Genomic DNA, 25,186 nt, shown 5'->3' on the forward strand with positions numbered 1-25,186 from the left:
AGAGATCTTGAAATATTGTTTTCAGAGTTCAAAATACTTGGTAAGTTCACATGGTCATGTTGGAACATCTGTTTCCAAAAATGCCTGGAGCTCAGACAGTGCTTAACTAGGAAGGGCCCTTTTCAGACATTTAATTAATTTGGTAAGCTCTTAAAGGAATATTCTGGGTTCACATGTTAAGCTCAATCGACAGCATTTGTGGCTTAACTTTACCTATAAAGGGAAAAAAATGTACTCGTCTCTTCTTTAAAAATTGCATAAATCAGGGTTACAGTGAGTGGGGTGAAAGGGGCCAATTTTTGGAGGGTTTAAAAGCAGAAATGTGAAGCTTATAATTTTATAAAAGCACTTGCATGAATTCTTCTGCTCACAACTGTGTATTATTTGAGCTGTAAAGTTGTTAAAATCTAAGTTTTTACTGTCTTTTTAGGGTTTGCAGCATTATACGTCATCATGGCAACAAAGTTGTAAAATTAGATATAACTTTACACAGAAAAGGTGATTGATTTTTAAGTGATTGATTTTATCACACTAAAATTATGTTAATATGCAAATAGAGTTGTAATTTAGTTTTACATGACTATTTTATGACTTCTCTTTGGCCCTTAAAATTAAACAGGCCTTTTTTGACATTTAAGATTTATATGTGTAAATGACTCCTGTTTAACTAACCTTTTTTGCAGGTAACATAAGGAACAGCATCCCCCCAAGCTATGAATACTGTATAGGTGTTGATCCGTAAATGAGGATGGTCATATGTCAATGAGCTCATATCTCTAACGTCAATACCATGACAATATCAACAGATTAGATTCAATTAGAAAAGGAAACTTTGAATGTTGGCTTGACAAAACCTTGGCTAAAAGTTTTAAAAAGTGTAGTATTGGTATAGTATATGACCATAGTATACAGTATAAGCAAAAGTATAGCATTAGGCATATAAGAGATGGATTAATGGATGGATGGGTGGATAAACCATCAGATGGATGGCCAGATAGACACAGACAGACAGACAGACAGAAAGATAGATAGATAGATAGATAAATTAATGTTCCATATAAAAATGTTTCTTCATAATAAATGTTATTTATTTGAAAAGAATGACACTTTTAGAAAACAAGAAGGATACAAGATTATTACATAAGTTATGATGAAGGCTTCGTTCTAGAATAAACAGAATGTAATACAATTCCAGTAGAGTCCCAGGACAGTTTTGTCACTGTATGTCTTCCAAAGAAACAGCTGAAAAGCGTTGCTGAGCATGCTGGGTCAATGGTCATGGCTTAGTTTCTGGGGTAGAACATGGCATATTTGGAGGTGCGGAAACCCAAAAGGTCCCTCATTTCATTGCGGAACTTAGAGAGGTCTTGCCGCAGATCGTTGAGGTTCTCAACTGTGGCCTGGTCTGTGCTTTGCATGTTCTGCCGTGTGGACGTCAGATAGCGGTGCACTAGACAGCACATGATCTTCTGGTAGTTCTCATCTCTTTTCTGCTTCAGGTTCTTCCATTCCTGAAAACAAAAATGACAGTGTCATTTGCTGACTCTGAAGCTTGATGTACATTACATGAAACTAAATGGTATACCAAAAGAATGATGGCTAGGGTTGGGAACCGAGAAAAGGTTCTTGTTTTGAACCGGTTCATTTTTTTCTTTTATATCAGAATCGTATGATTTTCATGATTTTCGATTCTGTTAATTGTTCCCAAAGATGCATTTATCCATTCATGCTGAAGGAAAACACTGTGCTAAAATTCTCTGACAGTGTTTCCTGCAGTGCAATTCAGCTGGTCCTTTTTAGTGAATTAAAACATCCAGCACAACCAGGGTAGTCCGATTCGCGAACCAATAACTCTATGACCCGGTCCTTTTGAATCTACAGTACGAAACATACAGTGCGACCAGTGTAGTCTGATTCCCGGATGAATGACTCTTATGAGCCGATTCTATTGAATCTATGGTGCGAAACATACAGCGCAAGCAGTGTAGTCCAATTCCCGGACGAATGACCCTTATTAACGGGTTCTTTTGAATCTACAGCGTGAAACATACATCGTGACCAGTGTAGTCTGATTCTCAGACGAATGACTGTAAAGGACTTCACAGCAAGAGGGAAGGAGGACAACCGGATTTCTCTACACACAGGTAAGGCTTTTAATTGGCAACTTTCTGGGTCTACAGCTTCACAATAAATCGACTTCACAATTACACATCAGCTTCAAATCAAATCAAATCAAATCAAATCACTTTATTGTCACACAGCCATATACACAAGTGCAATGGTGTGTGAAATTCTTGGGTGCAGTTCCGATCAACATAGCAGTCGTGACAGTGATGAGACATATACCAATTTACAATAACATCAAATTAACACAACGCAATTTAAACATCTGTTATACATAATTACACTCAACTTAAAACATCAAATTAACACAACGCAATTTAAACATCTGTTATACATAATTAAACTCGACTTAAAACATCAAATTAACACAACACAATTTAAACATCTGTTATACATAATTACACTCAACTTAAAACATCAAATTAACACAACACAATTTAAACATCTGTTATACATAATTACACAACTTAAAACATCAAATTAACACAACACAATTTAAACATGTTATACACAATTACACTCAACAATATACAAATAATAACATACACTGTACAGTATACAATATGCTGTTTTTTTTTTTTTTTTTTTTTTACTATATAGATACTATATAGATACACATTATTCAATAAAAATTAAAATATATATGAAAAAAGTATATATATAGAATGTACAGTATTGTACTGTATTGACATTCAGGCTGTCGGTTGATAGTCAGTTGTTAAGAGAGACATAATATAATGACAGTAATATAATTTATGACAGTCCGGTGTGAGATAAAAGAGTAATAAAGTGCAGGGCTGATGTATTTTGATCGTGGGAGATCAAGAGTTCAGAAGTCTGATTGCTTGGGGGAAGAAGCTGTCATGGAGTCGGCTGGTGCGGGTCCTGATGCTGCGATACCGCCTACCTGATGGTAGCAGTGAGAACAGCCCATGGCTCGGGTGGCTGGAGTCTCTGATGATCCTCCGAGCTTTTTTCACACACCGCCTTGTATATATTTCCTGGAGGGAGGGAAGCTCACCTCCGATGATGTGTTTGGCAGTTCGCACCACCCTTTGCAGTGCTTTGCGGTTGTGGGCAGTGCTATTGCCGTACCAGGCGGAGATACAGCCAGTCACGATGCTCTCCACAGTGCAGGTGTAGAACCGTGTGAGGATGTGGCGGTTCATTCCAAACTTCCTCAGCCGTCTCAGGAAGAAAAGGCGCTGATGAGCCTTCTTCACAACGACTTCAGTGTGGACGGACCATGTGAGTTCCTCAGTGATGTGGACACCCAGGAACTTGAAGCTGCTGACTCTCTCCACTGGTGCTCCATTGATGGTGATTGGACTGTGTTCTCTGTCTTTTCTCCTGAAGTCCACCACAAGCTCCTTTGTCTTACTGACGTTGAGGGAGAGGTTGTGCTCCTGACACCAGTGTGTCAGAGTGTGCACCTCCTCTCTGTAGGCTGTTTCATCATTGTCAGTGATCAGACCTACCACCGTCGTGTCATCAGCAAACTTAATGATGGCATTGGAGTTATGTGTTGCCACACAGTCATGTGTGTACAGGGAATACAGGAGTGGGCTGAGAACACAGCCCTGCGGGGCTCCAGTGTTGAGGGTCAGTGATGAGGAGATGTTGCTGCCTATTCTAACCACCTGGCGTCTGCTTGACAGGAAGTCCAGGATCCAGCTGCACAGTGAGCTGTTTAAGCCCAGAGCCCGGAGTTTCTCATCTAGCTTGGAGGGCACTATGGTGTTGAATGCTGAGCTGTAGTCTACAAACAGCATTCTCACATAAGTGTTCTTTTTTTCCAGGTGGGAGAGAGCAGTGTGTATTGTAGATGCAATGGCATCATCAGTGGAGCGGTTGTTGCGGTAAGCAAACTGCAGCGGGTCAAGATTGAGTGGTAATACAGAGCAGATGTAATCTCTGATTAGTCTCTCAAAACATTTGCTGATGATGGGGGTCAGAGCAACAGGACGCCAGTCATTTAAACAAGTTATTTTCGATTGTTTTGGAACAGGCACAATGGCGGATGTTTTAAAGCATGTGGGGACTACAGACAAAGAGAGGGAAAGGTTGAAAATGTCCGTAAAAACACCAGCCAGCTGGTTCGCGCACGCTCTGATGACGCGGCCCGGAATGCCGTCTGGACCCGCGGCTTTGCGGATATTCACCCGTCGGAAGGATCGGGTTACATCCGCTACAGAGACGGAGAGTGAACTAACCTCTGTAGCTTCGGCCGCGAGAGCTCTATCCGCGAGGGCGGTATTATTTCCCTCGAAACGAGCATAAAAAGTATTTAGCTCATCCGGGAGAGAGGCAGCGGTGTTCATGGCGGAGTTTTTATTCCCTTTAAAGTCCGTGATGATGTTAATTCCCTGCCACATGCTTCTAGAGTTGGTGGTGTTAAACTGTCCCTCAATCTTACTCCTGTACTGGCGTTTTGCTGTTTTGATAGTTTTTCGGAGGGCATAACTGGCTTGTTTATGCTCCTCCGCGTTCCCGGAATTAAAAGCGGAGGTCCGCACATTAAGTGCCGCGCGAACATCGCTGTTGATCCACGGCTTCTGATTCGGATAGATTCGCACAGTTCTGGTCGGAATCACTTCCTCTACACACGTTCTGATGAAACACATTACGCTATCAGCGTAAAGCTCGATGTCGTCATCAGAGGCGGACCGGAACATCTCCCAGTCCGTGCGATCAAAACAGTCTTGTAGCGTAGAGTCTGATTGGTCCGACCAGCACTGGATCGTTCTGAGGGTGGGTGCTTCCTGTTTCAGTTTCTGCCTGTAAGCGGGCAGAAGCAGAATGGAAGAGTGGTCCGATTTGCCAAATGGTGGGCGGGGGAGGGATTTGTAGCCATCCCGGAACGGAGAGTAGCAATGGTCCAAAACCCGGTCCCCTCGTGTGTTGAAACTAATGTGCTGGTGATATTTTGGTGCGACTGATTTTAAACTGGCTTTATTAAAGTCCCCGGTCACAATGAACGCGGCCTCAGGGTGCACGGTTTCTTGCTCACTTATACTCCCATACAGTTCCTTGAGTGCCCGGTCTGTGTCGGCTTGTGGGGGAATGTACACAGCTGTGATAATGACCGCTGTGAATTCCCTCGGTAGCCAGAATGGTCGACACAGAAGCATAAGAAATTCCAGATCAGGAGAACAGAAAGACTTGATGGAATGTACGTTCCTCTGATCACACCAGGATTTGTTGATCATAAAACATACACCACCTCCTCTAGTTTTACCTGAGAGGTCTTTCGCTCTGTCCGCTCGGAGCATGGAGAACCCCGTGGGTTCAATGGCTGAGTCTGGAATCTCCGCAGACATCCAAGTTTCCGTAAGGCAGATAACGCAGCAGTCCCTCGTCTCTCGTTGGAAAGAGATCCGCGCTTTCAGCTCGCAGAGCTTGTTATCCAGAGACTGAACATTTGCCAGTAGAATAGTGGGTAGCGGGGGTCGATTTGCGCGGCGTCTTACTCTGATGAGAACGCCGGCTCTGTTTCCCCTTTTCCTCCTGCGTTTCCGCGGCCGTGCTGCCCAGACAAAGGGCTCCGCTTGCGTGTTTGTAAACAGCGGGTCGGCATTGAGGAATGTGAAGTCCGGTTTACGGTGTGAGATCGCTGAGCCAATGTCCAAAAGTGTTTGTCTGTCGTAGACAATAAGGCAGACAACATCCAAGACAAAAAACATAAGAATTGTAAACAAGACAAACAAACCATTGCTATGTTGTGTCGGAGCTCGCAACGCAGCAGCCATACTCGGCGCCATCTTGAGTCCGTCCTATCACATTCACATCTACACTTCAGTTTCACATCTACACTTCAGCTTCACGGCAGGACTCTTGTTCCCTGACTCTCTCTCTGACTCTCTGGCGCTGGCCTGGTCGCTTTTACGCCGCTCTCCCCAAGCTCACTAGAATTGGAAACCGGTGTTAATCGTAATCTGGCTCTGGTGTATGCACCCTTACCACTTTCTCTCTCTCCGGATGAACGCTCAACCACGGCCCCGCTGCCACAATGACCATTATAAACGGGTTCTTTTGAATCTACAGCTCGAAACATTCAGCACAACCAGTGTAGTCCAATTCCCGAATGAATTACTTTAATGAGACGGTTCTTTTTAATCTACCGCACAAAACATACATCACGACTAGTTTAGTATGATTATCGAACAAATAACTCTCCCGAGTAGGTTCTTTGTAGTGAATTAAAACTTTTGTCGAAGCGGTTACTGAATTAATCTCACTGACGTGCAAGTTATGACTTCCGTCATGTCCTACTGGAAATGAAATAAGAACTGTTACTCTGTTATGTAATGTTGTGCTTAAGGCTAGTGAGACTTCAATTAGGCAGTGCAGTTACTGGCAACATTTTCCTTTTTTTTTTACTATCCCATTAATTCCTGTCATTCTCATGTACCTTGAGGCTGTTTTGTCTCTTGACCCTGCCGGTGGAGGTGTGAGAACAGACCCATTTGCTCAAGCTGATCACTAGATAACACACAGTCTTGGGTGAGGGGAGGATGTTGAAGGGTGGAGGCAGGGTGCACTTGTCATCGAAGTAGCTGAGCCACAGCTTAGCACGGGCAAACTTCCACTCCTTATCTTCATGGTTCTGCAAGCAGATAAAATCATGAAAGACAACATGAAATTAAAATGGACCCTATTTACTTTCTTAAAGCATATTCCTGGTCTTATTATGAACAAGTGTGTGTAATTCCAAATAAATTGATTGTTTGTCTTCGTAATCTTTTATCAATATGCAATAACGTCACCTGAAAAGAAAAGTTATTCAGAAGCAGAGCCTCACAAATCCCTTTTACTTTTCAACCCCTTTCCTCTGACCACCTGGCTCCATTCTGGTGTGAAACGCATGATTTTTCCATGACCCAATCAATTCCCGATGGATAAAATCAACTCTCGTTATTTAATATCCTGTTTCACTCTGAAATACAGTACGTCAGAATACGAAAGTAATACAGGTTGCGAACAGTGTTTCCTGTTGACTTTAAGGTGAAGCAATGAACGTCTTCATTACCATATTTTTGTTTTTGTTTTGCCAAATAAAAGATGCCTTATTTTTTTTTCAATCACTGATATGATGGCCACTATTGTAAATCTATACTATTTTGTCTGTTAAATAAAACCTTAAACACTCAAAACCTAAATCTAACATTTCATATAATTCACATTTAATGTTTTTCATAAAAATGTTTTATCTCAACGTCCACTTACAGCGATTTGTCTGAAGCTCTTGTGCAGCATAGCCACCAGAAGCTTGGTAAGAACGATGACTACAACAATGTTGTAGGTACCGACGATAAGAGCTCCCACAAATGAACGCAGTTCTTCCGTGTAGCTGATCCTCGTGACGAACAGAGCCACGTGTGCCAGGGAGAAAATATACCAGAAGAGAGCATAACATGTCCCCATAAACCTGGAGAAAGTCAAAGTTAAATGATTAAGGTAGGATTTAATGTTGGAGTTTTGTGGCCTTTAGTCTATGTCTGTTAGCTTTGAGCTCATCTATATGCTAGTGTACTCCTTAAAGTTGATCAGATAGATTTTTAGCAGATGAACCCATTAAAATTTGAATGATCAGATGTTTATTAATCTCAAATGTGTCTTAGGGGGCATTAACACTTGGTCTTTCATGACCAGATAGCTCTCAGATCAGTGAAAACACAGGAAGTGAACAAGTATTCGATTAGTGTAAATGAGATTAAGTACGTATGAAAGGTGTCGTTGCTCTGCTGTTGACAGAAAATGCCCTCGCAGTCTTTGCTTTCGTCTTTTCTTCTGGATGGATCCTTCTGGTCTTTTCCATACAGCTGTGTCAGGCCAATCGTGAAGGATATGAGCACCAGCATGAACAAGCCAAGAAACTTCCCAAACTCTTGAAGCATCTGGCCCATGGAGATCTGCAACCATAAACACATAATCAGCCCTTCCACATCAAAACCGAAGCAGTCCAGACTGAGCAATCTATGGAGACACCACAAGGATCTAGGAAAATTCTGGGATAAATGCAGCTTACACTCCATCTTACATCTGTGGCCTAAATTTATGGAAAATAATTTCAACTTGTCCCACAGTTTAGAAAAACTAAAGATTAAAGAATGTGAAGTAACACAATTGTAGCAGAGAAGCTAGGAGTTCCGCAAATAATTTATTTAATTTTTTTGGATCCCTGTTGGCTTCCACAAAGTGGTAGCTAGTCTTACTGGGGTCAGCAAAACACAACAATAAACAAAACAAACCAAACAAAACATGCTGGTGTGATAGAGTCGCTTAGCAACATTTTCGGTGCAAAATAAAAATATAAAATCTTTCAGCTTAAAAAGTAAACCCAGTTCCTTTCGCTTGGTATCAGTGCAAGAATAGGGAACTGGAAGGTGACATAATTAAAGTAACATAAACAAACAAGCAACATACAAAACAGAAGATGCATGACTAGTGTTATAGAATCATTTACCAACATTGTCTGTGCAAAGTAATATAAAATATGATCTTTCAACTAAATAGAAACAAACACAAAGCAAAACAAAACATGCTGGTGCGATAGAATCGCTTAGCAACCTTTTCTGTGCAAAGTAATTTACAATCTTTCAACTCTGTTAAAAAGTCAATCCAGTTACTTTTGCTTGGTATTGGTGCAAGGATATCAGAAAGGGACTTGAAAGATGACATAACAAAAGTAACAAACAAAAACAACAAACACACAAAAAAAAAAGATGCACGACTAGTGTGGTAGAATCACTTACCAACATTGTCTGTGCAAAGTAATTTACAATAAGATCTTTTAACTCAACAAAACAAACACAGAACAAAAAACAAAACAAAACATGACTGGTGTGATCACTTACCAACAATGTCTGTGCAAAGTAATATAATATCTTTCAACTCTGTTAAAAAGTAAACTGAGTTCCCTATCTGTCACTCACTCGCGACAGCCCCCCCCCCGGCGAATTCCCCTGAGGAAGGACCTTCTTTCTCAGGGATGGGGCACCATCTGGCACCCGCGACCAGACCGCTGGAATCTCCGTGTCTGGCCCCTGGACGGGACGCGGAAGACCTAAGCGGTCTACCACCCGTGGTGGAAGACATGATCACTCAGGCTAGGGCCCCCTCTGTGAGGCGCCTGTATGCTTTTAAGTGGTGTCTGTTCGCTAAGTGGTGTTCTTCCCGACGTGAAGACCCCCAGAGATGCGCAGTCAGATCGGTCCTTTCCTTCCTGCAGGAGAGGTTGAAAGGGCGGCTGTCCCCTTCCACCTTGAAGGTGTATGTTGCTGCTATAGCAGCACACCACAACACAGTGCACGGTAAGTCCTTAGGGAAGCACGACCTGATCATCAGGTTCCTGAGAGGCGCCAGGAGGCTGAACCCCTCCAGGTTGTGTCCCTCCTGCCACAACGCTGAACTACCCGCTGAAATGGCCGGACCTTGTCTCGGCTCCTCAGCATAAAACCTGAATGAGTGGTTGCATTGCCTGTAAATTGTTTAACTTGAGTCAAACATTTTGGGTAGCCTTCCACAAACTTCTCACAATAAGTTGCTGGAATTTTGGCCCATTCCTCCAGACAGAACTGGTGTAACTGAGTCAGGTTTGTAGTGCTCCTTGCTCGCACACGCTTTTTCAGTTCTGCCCACAAATTTTCTATCAGATTGAGGTCAGGGCTTTGTGATGTCCACTCCAGTACCTTGACTTTGTTGTCCTTAAGCCATTTTGCCACAACTTTGGAGGTATGCTTGGGGTCACTGTCTATTTGGAAGACCCATTTGTGACAGAGCTTTAACTTCCTGGCTGATGTCTTGAGATGTTGCTTCAATATATCCACATAATTTTCCTTCCTCATGATGCCATCTATTTTGTGAAGTGCACCAGTCCCTCCTGCAGCAAAGCACCCCCACAACATGATGCTGCCACCCCCATGCTTCACAGTTTGGATGGTGTTCTTCGGCTTGCAAGCGTCACTTTTTCCTCCAAACATAACGATGTTCATTATGGTCAAACAGTTCAAATTTTGTTTCATTAGACCAAAGGATATTTCTCCAAAAAGTAAGATCTTTGTCCCCATGTGCACTTGCAAACTGTAGTCTGGCTTTTCTATGACTGTTTTGGAGCAGTGGCTTCTTCCTTGCTGAGCAGCCTTTCAGATTATGTCAAACTACAGGCATTTGGAAATTGTTTCCAAGGATGAACCAGACTTGTGGAGGTCCACACATTTTTTCTGAGGTCTTGGCTGATTTCTTTTGATTTTCCCATGATGTCAAAAGCAAAGAGGCACTGAGTTTGAAGGTAGGCCTTAAAATACATCCACAGGTACACCTCCAATTCAGTACATCTCCTATCAGATGCTAATTGGCTAACTGTCTAAAGGCTTGACATCATTTTCTGGAATTTTCCAAGCTGCTTAAAGGCACAGTTAACTTAGTGTATGTAAACTTCTGACCCACTGGAATTGTGATATAGTCAATTAAAAGTGAAACAATCGGTCTGTAAACAATTGTTGGAAAAATTACTTGTGTCATGCACAAAGTAGATGTCCTAAACAACTTGCCAAAACTATAGTTTGCTAATATTAAATCTGTGGAGTGGTTAAAAATTAGTTTTAATTACTTCAACCTAAGTGTATGTAAACTTCTGACTTCAACTGTACATAATGTTTGTGTAAATATAATGTATCTTTTTGTATTATCAAACATGTTTGGGCTAAGTATCTAAGTATGAGTATCTAAACTGGTTAGGTAAATATGGAAAAGTTTTTTTGTGTATTGGATGCCAAATTGAACTCACTTCATATGTCAGACAACAACTACCCTCTGATAAACATAGCTCAGGTAAATATTGGTTAAGCCCATTACGGGATAACGCACAGGGGAACATTTCTCCGTACATTAGGCGACCTGTATAAGCATACATACAGTAAACTAGCTCTTTTAAGGTGCCTGCTTCTATATGTGCCTTCTAGGATTCACTGGCTGTTTCAGTATGTGTTGAGGTTAGGGAAAAGATTAATTCCATGTCAAAGCTAACCAGTAAACCATAATGTTCTGTACTGTGTGTTTACTCTGAAACACAGCCAGGACTTTTGGGATACCCCCTCATTAGTGTAATTCATTTTCACTCTCAGACCCCTGCTAAGTATTTTCCACATCTTTTACTGCCCACCTTTGTAGCTCCATGATTGAGTTGTAGTAGTCATTTAAAATTTCTGCCAATCTTATATGATGCTTCGGAATCATGCCAAATACTTTCCCAATTGGACACCAAAATTATTCCATTGCCGGGGATATTCTATTACATTCCTGAAGTCCTACAATATTGCCTGCAATAAGATCATTGGAAGACCATATTTGACTTCATATATGTCACAGCGGTTGCATTTTGGAAATGAAAAACACACGTTTGTGATCGGAGTTATGTCAAATCCGGAGTTTGTCCTCATCCAGCAGACCTGATGGAAATTTAAAGAAGCCCATATCTCCAAAAGTCTTTTGGAAACGGTGTTTTAACTTCACAAACAGCACTTTGTGCATTTTCATCTTGATTTGCATGAAGCGGCCATTGAAAGCAGTTCTATTCTGGGGTGCCAAAAAAAAAAAAAGAAGACGGAACTTAATCTATAGTATAATAATGATTTTTATGGCATCTCTTATGTCACTTTATTTTATTCTATGGCCATTTTTGAATATATTAAAGTTCACAGTTGCATGGTTTTAGAGGCTATATGCCATCGTATGACTTCAGAAGACTTGGAATATAACACACAAGTCAAACAAACAACTTTTATGGTGCTTTTAAGGCTTTTTTGTTTTGGTCTATATTGGAGCTTGACAGACTACTGTAAGTCACTATCAACTCTCATTGTATGGAAATGCGCTGCGTGAAGATACTTCTTTTGTGTTTCACAAAAATATTATTTAGAACAACATAAGGCTGACTAAATAATATTGCTGCCCCTGACCAAAGATTTTCCTAGTCGACTAGTAGGAGTTAATTACATGTGCTTGAAGAAATACACTTTATTATATTATTAAGAACAGATGACAGAAAAGCCATCTATGTGCATGTATGACATGCTGTTTGTACGGAGGCGTGCAGTCTCGTGGAACACGCGCATGTAAAAGGTTCTCAATCTTTCTTTGTTTCTGTCTTCTGAATTTTTTGTTTATGTTTTGCAAGAACAGTATCGTCTATGAGTGCTGCAAATGACCTCAGACATCTCAGCTCAGGAGGTGTTTTGAGTTCAGTTTGCTTTATTTCCACAGAGCAGTTTATTGTGACCACAACTCTGCAGCCTATACATCTGTGATTAAAACATAAAATAATACAAAAACATGTTCACCTCGAACCATGATTTATATTTCAGTGATTATTATCATCATTATAATTATTATTTTTACATTTATAATTGTTTTTATGTCTTAATTTGTGTAAGAAATTTTCCGTCATGATGTTAAGATGGATTCTTGCCTGATGGTAAATGGAAAGGTGTATATATATATATATATATATATTATTCTTTTATCACTTCATTATTTTAATTGCTTTTTCGTTAAATTTGGAGTGCAATTTGAATTTAGAAATGTATTTTATTTAAGTTTTTAAATCAGTTAATGTGAACCACACACATTTTAATTGCACTTATTTTTATTTTTTTTCCAGTTTCATTTGAATTTTTTGTTAAAATAAATAAAAAATAAAGTTCTAAGTTTGAAATAAAGGTGTCTTGCTTTATTGTGTAGGCTTAACCCTAACCCTGCTTAATGAAAATTACCCCAAAGTACCACCTAGTGTCCAACCAGCGCTAATACCGGTGTTTGTCAGTTTCCTGTAGAGTTTTTTCTGCGACCAACAGACCAATCAAAACTTGATCGACCAAGACTCTTCTCATTGCCTAACCTTTGGTCGACTATCAGGGGGCAGCCCTACTAAATAATAACAGAATCTTTATTTTCTGGGTGAACTTTTCCTTTAATCAGTTTGACATTTCAACTCTTGCCCGCACATAGAGAAATACATCTGAAATACAAAGTTTTTTTTTTTTCATTCTCATACAGTTCTTAGAGATTTACTGGACACATTTAGCCAAAAAATGAACCAGAAGGGAGTAAATGTCTGAAAATGTGCTCCTCTGACTCCGCAGTGGAGGTCTGCTGTATAAATACTGAGTCAGTTCATTGTAATGCCTGTGTCAGTGCATCATATGTTTATCTGTTACAGCAAGTGACATAGAAAGCTTTAAAACGTAGCTAGTTCCATGATTTTACAGAAACCTGTAACATCAGACATGTTCCCCTTAATAACTTGTGTGGCGTGTGTGTCTTTGTAAATCCATTAAAACTGAGTGCATTGATGTGTGTGTGTCATTCTGACCACATTTCTCGAGCGCATTTACTTTTCCGTCCTGCAGTGCCAGACACTGATGTCAGTCTAAGAGCATGTGCAGGAGAGCAAAGAGTTGTTCACTTCTGAAAGAGACACATATGCACAGAACTGACATGGTCTGATGCATGCCAAGCACCGTCTGTGTTCACTAGTAAGCAGAGCATTGCTGTATTGTGCAATCTCTCTGAAACTACTACAGAAAGATGCCAGCTGAAAAATCTATCCCTGATAGCAAAAGATGGAGAGTCTTTGAAGCCTGTTTGATAGTCTATGGGTGAATCTCATGAAAACTATTCTGAAATGTTCCTGTAGCTTCATTGGTTCAATTGACACATACTGATAAAAAGGATCCTTCAAATGCACTGAATGCAAAGTTGATTCGGTTAGAAGTGTATGCTAAATGTAAAATATTGAATTAATATTATACCCCAAAATAAAGTTACAAATGAAAGAAAATATAATTTGCATGCAAAAAAAGAACCATTTTATCGTTTGCATTGTAACATTATTTTCATGATATTTAAGCACATGAAAGTCTCATTCTCATTAATACAATGTGAAAAAAAAAATTATTCAATATATATTAACCCTTTAAGCTCTGAAGGTATTTTTTAAAGATTTTTCTGTTTCAGTGGCATGCCCAAAATTAAAGGCTTATAACTCTTAAAAATAAAAAAATAAAAAAATAAATAAATAAATAGTTTAGTACCAATAGTTTGGTATTATTTTAAATAAAACTTTTCAAAAAAAAGAAGTCATAATATATTATGATAAATTCTGAGACTCTCAGCCTAAGAAACTGCTAAAAAAAAATCACACAAAAAAAAAAGTCTAGCCAAATATTAACATTTTTTTCTTATTTTTCTGATTTGACATTATATATCCAGGATGTAAATAAAGTTGCTCTGTAAAAACAGATTTTGTTTTGTCCCAGTCATGTCACCTAAGTTATAGCAATAACTTATCCTAGTGTCCAAAAACATCTTCAAGTGTCCAAAGGCCTCTCCAAACAAATAAAACATAATAATTGTACATAAGAACTAATTGCATGTAAGGGTATTCTCTCTCTCCAAAGCATGCAGGCATGAGTAACGAGATCTCATTCAGCCTGATAGCACATTATGTGCTGTGTGCACATTGTATTTCTTGTGGATATCTAATGATATATGCATCCGATTACATTGTGTGTGGGCTCATTTTAACGGGATGGTAACATTTTAACATTTTAACATTTAATGGTATGTGATATTTTATGTTGTGTTTATTTTTATTTTTTTGAAGTTATAAGTGAAATCACAGCTTTTAAGCAATACCACATACATGTAACATATATGTCAAAGACATGTACTTAGCTATTACATGTTATATTTTTGTCTGTGAGTAAAACAAATAGGCTGGTTGTATTCTACTCTTTGAGAGCTTTCCAACGACATATGACACATGGCTATTTGATCAGATTGATATTTTTACCGATTACAATAATACGTACAGTGCAAAATTATTAATAAATTAATACGGAACACTTCAGATTTGTCTGCACATTTCAAAGCATTTGTTCAGTTTTGTCATAATGCCGACATGCATGGTAAAGTAGAGCTTCAAATCTTTAAAATGATACCTATTTTGTGTTGGTCAAGACTTAAGTTATTAATATTTTGATTAGTGGTCAACCAATATATCGCAGAGGCCGATAAATCGGCCGATATTCAAAATTTTGTATTTATTGGCATCAGCCGATACATTTTCCTGTTTGGCCAATTTTTTTCTTAGGGCCACGACTACGCAGAGAATCGCCTGCTTGCATGTGAAGTGACTGAGACAGTTAGTTTTTTTTGCCACGTGCCACCGTGTTACTACAATATCAGAGCCGCCATAGAAGTACTTGCGTGCTTCACTCTCTCTCTCCTCAACAGTTCCCTGTAACTTTTAACTGTCTTGTCTAATGATAAAAAGGCAAATATCAATGAAATTAATTGTCAGAGAATGTCAGAGTCAGGACCCAAATGCAGAGTTAAAACAAAGGGAATTTATTAAATACAAAAATAAAAGGAAAAAAAAATCAAACCAAAACTCCAACAAGGGGGAAAAATAATAAGGTAAACAACCCCGAAGGGGAAAAATACGAAGTAAATATAATCCAGGCTGGGGCAGATGAATGGGGGACTGGATGACAGGACCGACCGGACTGAACAGGAACAAGGTAGGGGAACAGGACCGACAAGGAATGTGACCATACACATACAAGACCGACCGGAGAACAAGCACACAAGACTGAAAACGAGACGAACTGGCACTGGACAGCAAACACGAGGAGACTAAAATAGGGAGAGAAATCAAATGGGTTAACAGGGGACAGGTGAGGCAAATGAACTAATAATAAGCAAACAAGGAGGTGGGGTATGACGCAAGACAGAGAGACATGCGGCGATACAGAAACAAAACAAAGCCACGTGCTCTCACAAGACAGTGGTGGCTCAGCAGTTAAGGCTCTGGGTTACTGATCAGAAGGTCAGGGGTTCAAGCCCCAGCACTGCCAAGATGCCACTGTTGGGCCCTTGAGCAAGGCCCTTGACCCTATCTGCTCCAGGGGTGCTGTATCATGGCTGACCCTGCACTCTGACACCAGCTTAGCTGGGATATGTGAAAAAAAAAAAGAATTTCACTGTATATGTACAAATGTATAATGTGTGATAAATAAATGTAATTATAAAAAAAAAATTAATAATTATAAGGCAATATATGCCCATGCCAACCGACAAACAAGATGAGAGAATGCGTAGCAATGCCAAACAAAGCGATGCCATGCATTCTCACACTAAACAAAACCTGAGCGTACATTGTGAGGCAAACACCATGCTATGCATGCAACAGGTGACAAAAACAAGACAGGACACCGGTGAAAGAGTTCGGCCACACACCCGACACCTCAGACCGAAGTGACCGAACCTCAGCACAACATGAAGACAGCTTGCGACCCGGGTGCGCAATGCAATGCGAGCATGACGTGAGGCACACCAGCGTTCGTGAGAGCCAGACAAACTATTGACATGATTGCATGCTGCCAAGATGACATAAGCACGATGCACTCACAGACTCAATAACAGACAGACAGACATGGAGTGTCCAGATCCCGAAACAGACAGGAAGTCAGGATACAGACACCGTGCTGCCGACATGAAACAAGACGGACCGAAGAGTGCACGGTAGGGAATACAACCGAAACCGTGCGCTCACACAAAGACAGACAACGTAACACATGACAGACATGGGAATATGATGCCGCGGACCTGTCAGACCAAAACCCAGACTGACAGAATGACAGCACCGTGACACTAATATCATAATATTAGTCTGCAAATATGCGCTCTTCTAATATCTTCCTCTGAAGTGCATATCCAATCAGCCAGAATCAAAAACTTCAGGATCAGGATCAAAAGCTCCTCTAACTCACAAATCATGATGGTCAGTTCGTGACAATCCAAACAGGTGATTCAGCCCATTTAAACAGTCAGGAGATTGCTGCTTGCGCTAGATCCACACGAGCATGCAAGTGCAACTTTTAAGTAAAAGCATTTCACGTGCACAATGCGTAAATGTTATCTTCACTGTGCACTGTATGTACAATGGGTCTGATTAGGCATTTTGTGAGAAAATGCGATTACTAATGTGCACATGCCATCCATTGTTGCTGGACTACTGTGTGTGCTGTCATTTCCTTCTTCCTAATATATTATCAGTTTCTGCATGTGCAAATAAATTACTAAAATTGGATGACAAATCAGAAATCAGAAGAAACTGCTATCTATAATTTTAAAATACAATCTTATTTTTTTAAAGATAATTTTTTTACAAAGTTAAAGTTTTGTTTACAATTAAGTAAATATAGTGCTAAATAAGAGTTTTTTTTAGCAATTTTATGTTTATATTATATTATGTTATACTATAATAAATTGTATGATTGGTATTGTATCGGCCTATTGGCCACCCTGCTCTCTGGATTTCGGTCAACATTTTTCTCACCAGGCCAATCTGAGCTTGAAGGGTTAAGGGTGAACCAACACAACATTCAATGATCAACCAATGGTGTGAGTTTGGGGCAGAGCTACAGGTATTTGTTTGACCAATGGCAGATGGTGGAGTGTTTAGGGAACCTGTTTGAAAATCTTTTATTTTTTGCAATTCCTTTTGGTAACAAAAAGTTAAATTACATAATTTACCTATATTAAATATGACCATGTATTAATTATATTCGAGATATATTACATCAACTGTAAAGTACATTTGTAAAGTACAACTGTAAGTGTACATCATGGTAGTATTTGTTGTACTAAATTCAATTTCATTTAATTGCTGATTTAAAGGGGTCATGAAATGGAGAATCAAATTTTCCTTGATATTTAGACATATAAGAGGTAACTGTACTATTAAAACATACTGTAAATTTCAGAACTCAAAACTTCTTCCCCAGTCTAAAAAGAGCATTTATAGTTGCCACCCTGCTGAAATGTCTCATTTTGAAATCTGTCTGTTCTTGATATCACGACACATTGCTCATTTGCATGGGCACTGCCCACAACATGCGTCATCGTCGTGGGTATACTGTTAAGGAGAGAACAGCTCAAGTTACTGCTGCGAGGTGAGATGTTTCTTTTATTGAAAGATGCGGCAGTGCCAACTGTATTACACCCTGCAGTAATGCTGGTAAGTAAACCATTTATTTCGAAACTTTCGTTTATCAGTGTGTTTGTAATAAACAGTAAGCCATCGTTTATCGCCAAGTATAGTTCTGTAACCCAAACTGGGCCCGAAAGGGACCTGAGAACCCATCAGGTTTTGGGCCAGGTTCGTGTCAGTTTTTCAAGTACAACTTCAGGTTCGGTTTTTTCATTAATGAAAAAATAAACAGGCCTACCGAACATGTTCTGCGCACTACAGCACGTGCGGACGGATAAATTGGGGGCCGTTCACACCGAACGTGTTTTTGCATGTATCTGCTCTGTTCATCATCTCATCATTGTTTTCCTATGTAAACACATCCTGGACAAATCTCTTTGACTGTTGCATCACGTCTCGCTGTTTCTTCAGCATCTCATGCAAGACCGGCATATTTTTAGACACCGTGCCAAGTTAAAAAAAGCTCAAAATCTCAAAAGTCTCAAAAATGCATGTCGAAGGGGGCCCTGGGTAGCTCAGCGAGTAAAGATGCTGAAGTACAATATACTTCTCATTAAAATAATGTAAAAAAAAAAATCTACAGATTCTGGGGTGAAATATGACCCATGCATTTTTTTGTATTAATCCCTACACCATCCATGAGACATTCCCAGCAATACATCCCATTTAATGAGAAATGAAAACCCATGAAGGAGGTGATCAAGCAGGGATTAAAGAAACAGTTGCAGAGCAATGATCAAAAAAGAACAACAGCGCTGATTACATATACAGGAGATACATATACTGGAATTCAGTGCATTATCAGTACTGCTGCTGAGCATTACATAATCACAACAGGAGAAAAAACTTCAGTGTTTATACTGTTAGATGATTCCAATGGGTCTGGCGGTGAGACAGAAGTTGCAGTAATTACCTGTAAAGGCCCCAAGATGGAGCTGGTGGTGTACATGAAGAAGAGACGCAGGTAGCTCAAAACATTGGCGAAAGCAAAGAGTCCCTCAGCGATCAGTATGGGGTGAAACGCATCCCAATCCTTCCTCTCCACCTCTATGTCTTTACACTAAAGCAAAGGATACAGGAAAGACTAATGTTAACATGCATTGTTTAATTCTGCCATTTTTGGGATGAAGATAAGAGACTAACACTTCAAACTAAAAGATTTTAAATATTGTGAATGCTTTGTTTTTGCAAAAAAGACTTGCTTATAGGAATAGTCCGGGTTCAATACAAGTTTAGCTCAATCGACAGCATTTGTAACAATGTTAATCACAAACATTCATTTTGACTCGTCCCTCTTTTTCTTTAAAAAAATCGAGGTTACAGTGAGGCACTTACAATGGAAATGAATGGGGCCAATTTTTGGAGGGTTTACAGGCAGAAATGTGAAGCTAATAATTTTATAAAAGCACTTACTTTAATTATTCTGTCAGAACTCATGTATAATTTGAGCTGTAAAGTTGTTTAAATCGTTGGTTACTGGGATACAGGGTTTACAACGTTACATTATGACAACAAAGTTATAAAATTGTCTATAAATTTACACAGAAAAGGTTAGTAAGCGATTTTATCACACTAAAATCATATTAAAACGCATATTGTTTACGTCTTGTGGCTATACTTTTGAAAAAATGAGCGTTTTAATGTTTACGGATTTGCCCCATTCACTTCCATTGTAAGTGCCTCACTGTAACCCAGATCTTTTTATATTTATTTATTTATTTATTTATTTATTTTTTTGTTAAAGGTAATAAACATTATGCCACAAATGCTGTTGACTGAGCTTAACTTGTAATGATCCTGGAATATTACTTTAAAAAATCTTTTAATTTTAATCTTAAATTTCTTAATACATAATTACAGTACAACTATTGAGTTGAGGTAATAATCTGATGATTGTACATGAGTTTTCTTTAATGTCATGACTTTGTATTGTAAATGTAAACAATATAATATTTGTATTATTTTGTAGTACAACAATGACAATTCTTTGTATTATGGTGATGAGAATTCAGGGAGAAATTTGCTTAATTGTCATGAAACCTTAATATTCTAAAAATAGGCTTAATTTTCATTTCACAAAATATATAATTTCTTTTATTTAATTTTGGGGTAAAATATACAGAAGCCCTGAACCACACTGTGAATTTTTTTTTTTTTTTTTTACTATGTAATTTTGTATTTTTTTTTAGGTGTCTTAGAGCCTTCCTGAGCCTGTATATAAATATATTTTTTTCTATCTTAAATTTTTTTTCTCTCTAATTTGTATTAATTTTTTTGCTCCTCAAGAGGTAACACATGAGAAAATTCTTATTTTTTTGCTTGCTAGTGAACAATCAGCCTGCAGTACCAACTTCAGCCACCAGATGCCACTATCAGTAAGCATGAAATCTAAGGTGACAGATCATAGCTGTGGTACTTGATCTGTTGATATGAAGTTGTATAACACTCTAACAAGAATGTTTTGCAAAACTTAATCAAGGAAAGAAATATATGTTAGAGAGTCTACTGATATAAGATATCCCACAATTAAATGAATATTCCTCAGGTTACATACTGCATGTTTCATATGGCATTCGGGAGTTATTTCTGGTTGTTTGATGACATTTACCACCGGGAATATCCATGCTGCTTATTGATATTGTGCTTTTTTCATTTGTTGGCCCATGTAAACATGCGCTAGATAGACATCTTTGACCGTTGCGATGCCTCTTGCTGTGTTTTTAGTGCTGTGATTAAAGGGATGACTCGTGTTAGCGTTGCCAAAATCAATGAACTCTGGAGTGATGCGTCATCTTCAACGGTACCACGGCACCGTATCTAGTTAAAGGAAGATGCAGAGCTGCTTGAGGAAACGGTGCACGCATTGTAAAAAAAAAACATCAAGAGAAAACAAGTTAAAAAAAAAGTGTAAATTTTTTTTTTTGAGAAACAAATGAGAACATTTTTTTTTTAAGAGAATGTTTTTTTTGTTTTTTTTTAGAGCAAAAAATAAATACAAATAATAATAATTTAAAGAGAGAATTTTTTTTTTTTTTAGATAGAAACAAAATATTTGTAGGACATAGGCTCAGGAGGGCACTAAGATACCTAAAAAAAAAAAAAAAAAAAAAAATTTGTTTTCACTTAGACATTTTTTTTTCACAGTGTGGTTCAGGGCTTCCATAAAAAATATGACCTGGACATGTTTTTGACAGGTTTTGTGAGAGTCACTCAACTGCAGTTTGCATCTTTAGAGCAAATACAGGGTGCTCTCTTAAGTGCAGTTTAATAACTCCTTTACAGTATTTAACAGCTTTCTAAAATATTCCAAATGCTCCAGACAAGAGGTCAAGTACACATGTTTCATGTTTAATTTATGTACCTTGCTGTGAGCTACTACTTTCAGGGCAAAGGTGGCCAGATAAAGTAAATTCATGACAAAGCTCAGCTGGTTCCGTGACTCCTCCAGGAAGTCCTCCAATCCCCCATACCACAGACGCTTCACATCCGACCACACCATGCCTGCAGAGAGAGGAATATGCCATCAGCAAAAGAATTAATCGGTGCCAATAGTTGCTTCTTGGAACTATCGGTTATCTGCAAAAATCTGTCGATAGTTGCCGGTAGTTTTTTCATTATTTAGTCATTTCAAAATAAGAGTCCCCAGTGTGTTTCGGGCATGTTTATATTTAAAAGTCCTGCGTTATGCACCAAATCTGAATTCTTTTCTGGTTATTATTTGGATTCTAGTTGAACAAAAAACTGCATCTGGGTCATTTTGGACTCTTTTTCTTTGCCCCCCATAATAAAGTAAGAAAAATACTTTTTTTTTTTTTTTTACATTCTATAAATCAGTTTGAAAAACTAACGGCCATTTAATTGGTTATCGGCATTTCCCACCACCTTAGTTATCGGTATCTGCAAAATACAGTATCGGTCAACCTCTAGTCACAATTGATCTGTCCATTTATTTACTGAACAACAAACTCCTGGGGCCAACAGTGGCAGATGCAGGAATCAAGTTATGAAGTTCATTGTGAGCACCATGTAACAAGAACTTTGGCTGAAACATTATTTACTGGAACTTTATGTTGGGAAAGAACCTCTCAGTGTGATATTGATAGAGTTGTTTAAATAATTTTTGGACATTACTAATTTGGAAATTGATTTGATTTGGAAATGAGAAAATAATACAGACCTGATCTGGGCCAATTCATCGCATAAACTATTTATCAAAACAGTAAAAGATCATGGGGGCCTGGGTAGCTCAGCAAGTAAAGACACTGAGTATCACACCTGGAGTCACGAGTTTGAATCCAGGGCATGCTGAGTGACTCCAGTCTGGTTTCCTAAGCAACCAATTGGCACGGTTGCTAGGGTGGGTAGAGTCACATGGGGTAACTATAATGTGGTTCTCGCTCTCGGTGGGGCTCATGGTAAGTTGTGCATGGATGCTGCGGAGAACAGCGTGAGCCTCCACACATGCTAGGTCTTCACGGTAACATGCTCAACAAGCCACATGATAAGATGCGCAGATTGACGGTCTCAGACGTGGAGGCAACTGAGATTCATCCTCCACCACCCAGATTGAGGTGAGTCACTACACCAAAATGAGGACTTAGAGCGCATTGGGAATTGGGCATGCCAAATTGGGGAGAAAAGGGGAGCAAATCCATACAAAAAAACAAAAACAAAACAAAAAAAAACAGAAAAAGATCATGTTAATTCATGAGCTAAATCTTTGCCATTTCGTGACATTCAAACCAGCATGACTGTGCACCCCCCAAAATGTCCTCACCATTGTTTTTGCTTTATTTTTTCCCTCCCCTTTTCTCCCCAATTTGGAATGCCCAATTCCCAATGTGCTCCGAGTCCTCGTGGTGGTGTAGTGACTCACCGCAATCCGGGTGACGGAGGACGAATCTCAGTTGCCTCCACGTCTGAGATATTCAATCCGTGCATCTTATCACATGGCTCGTTGTGCATGACACCATGGAGACTCCAAGCATGTGGAGCCTCATGCTACTCTCCGCAATCCACACACAACTCACCACGTGCTCCACTAAGAGCAAGACCACTAATCGCAACCACAAGGAGGTTACCCCATGTGACTCTACCCTCCCTAGCAACCGGGACAATTTGGTTGCTTAGGAGACCTGGCTGGAGTCACTCAGCACGCCCTTACTCGCTGAGCTACCCAGGCCCCCTATCCTCACCATTGTTTAAAAAGAAGTGACGCCCATGAAAGTGACCTTTGAGTTACTGGGAGGGGATCTAACGATAATGCAGTGATGAAGATAAACATGATAATGGACGCACCAAAAAAAAACAACAACACAAAACTAGCAGAACAGGTTTTGCAAATAGCTGTGCAGTTGATTTGGAAATTCAAGCAAAGAAGCCACATGGCTGGAACAAGATGACTGATGGACTGAATATGATTTCAAGTAATACATAATGCAAGATTGTCTTTATGGACAATACATGGAATTTGTGTGGTAACCACATACTAGGCGTGTTAATAAACCAGCACTTAACAACATCATATTAAGGATGATGTGATGATGTCAATGTGATTTGTACATATGTGATATCAGCTCCATAGGACTCGTTTTCTTTTCTTAAACTTGTAGTTTAAAGGAATCATCCTACTCCCTCTCGTTGTCTTTCTGCAGTCTAAATTTTCTGCATAAGTCCATAATTATATATTCATCCTTTTTGTCATGGTGTACAACAACACATACAAATCTTAGACAATAAAAGCCTAAATAAAAGATCCAAACCATACAGCAACAGTTAATAATGGCCATGGTTTCAAGCTCAAAAATTGACAAAAAGTACCATAAAGGTTTTAGACTTTATTGCAAGTTGTCTGAAGCCATTCGAAAGTTTTGCGTGAAGAACAGATGAAATTTATGTTGCTATTCTAAAGCTCTGAAATCCAGATTTGCGTTCAGATTCAAATGCTAGTAAAAGCCTAACCAAAGGTTCTTGCGTGTGTTGTGTTGGGACAAAACGCGAGTCAGCAGTTTGAATATGCAGAGTAGACAATGAGATATTGGGAGCTGCAGCAGAAGGAAAGATTTTCAGTAAATGAAGACCTAAATTTCAGTCTGTTCCTTACACAAAAGTGTCTTATGACTTCAGAAGACTTGGAAAATAGCACACGAGTCATATTGACTCTATATAAATCTTGTATTGTGTTTTTTCTTTATTTCAGACAGAAGTTGTGTGAAGATTCAACAGAAGAAAACAAATGTCATACAGGTTTGGAACGCCATGAGGGTGAGTTTCAATTTTAGTTAAACTATTCCTTTAAATGTAGAAATGAATTTGGACAGAAACTGATGAACTTCCATACTGTAAATAAAATGAGTTTTTGCTTTTGGCAGGTTAGCCAACTAATTCTTAATAGTAGTTATTCCAATGAAAAGAAAAATGAGAACTAAAACCAGTGCCATTAGCAACAAATACCACAGTGGGATCCTGATAATGCGCTCTAGAGAGACAGTAACCACTAGTTGTGTGGAACTTCCGCATTAAGGAACATTATCTAAGTAATTTATCAGTCATACTAATGGTCTGAATACACATATGAGGAACAGTTGGATGATATAAATGTATTTATTGAGAACGAGCCCCAGGCTGGTGCCTCTACTGTCATTATTAGTATTATCTTATTTTATTCATCTTTACCAGAATTTGTATTTTCTTGATTTATCTATATGTTTTAAAGTTAACATGAAATAAAATTAAAAAACAGTATTTACAGTATAACATTCATTTTCATTGGTGCACATTATTCCAAAGAATATGGAAATTATTTTGTCTTCGTAATTATTCATCAAAATATAACAACTTGTTCTGCCTCTGAAACGACTTTTCGGCTGATGTCACCAGTCCCTCTTATTTTTAAACCCACTCCTCTAATCACCTGTCATATACTCAAAACGATTGAATCGCTTCAGAAGATATGGATCAAACCATATTCATATGGATTGGATTTATGCTGCCTTTATGTCATTT

The 25,186-nt window shown here is 38.9% G+C and overlaps 1 protein-coding gene across 1 annotated transcript in view; it reads right to left on the reverse strand.

The window, feature by feature from the left end:
* Positions 1–1,091: 1,091 nt before the first annotated feature.
* The window catches only part of LOC127432022 (short transient receptor potential channel 1-like), a 42,843-nt gene continuing 18,748 nt past the window's right edge, over positions 1,092–25,186 (reverse strand). Inside the window, exons 8-13 of the mRNA XM_051682767.1 lie at positions 21,543–21,682; positions 19,095–19,241; positions 7,846–8,036; positions 7,351–7,552; positions 6,536–6,730; positions 1,092–1,511 (exon numbers count right to left, since the gene is read on the reverse strand). Of these exons, the coding sequence (XP_051538727.1) occupies positions 1,284–1,511; positions 6,536–6,730; positions 7,351–7,552; positions 7,846–8,036; positions 19,095–19,241; positions 21,543–21,682 (1,103 nt within the window). The 3' untranslated portion in view covers positions 1,092–1,283. The remainder of the gene's footprint in view (positions 1,512–6,535; positions 6,731–7,350; positions 7,553–7,845; positions 8,037–19,094; positions 19,242–21,542; positions 21,683–25,186) is intronic.

This window comes from Myxocyprinus asiaticus, chromosome 41, assembly GCF_019703515.2.
Source record: "Myxocyprinus asiaticus isolate MX2 ecotype Aquarium Trade chromosome 41, UBuf_Myxa_2, whole genome shotgun sequence".
Taxonomy (NCBI): Eukaryota; Metazoa; Chordata; class Actinopteri; order Cypriniformes; family Catostomidae; genus Myxocyprinus; species Myxocyprinus asiaticus.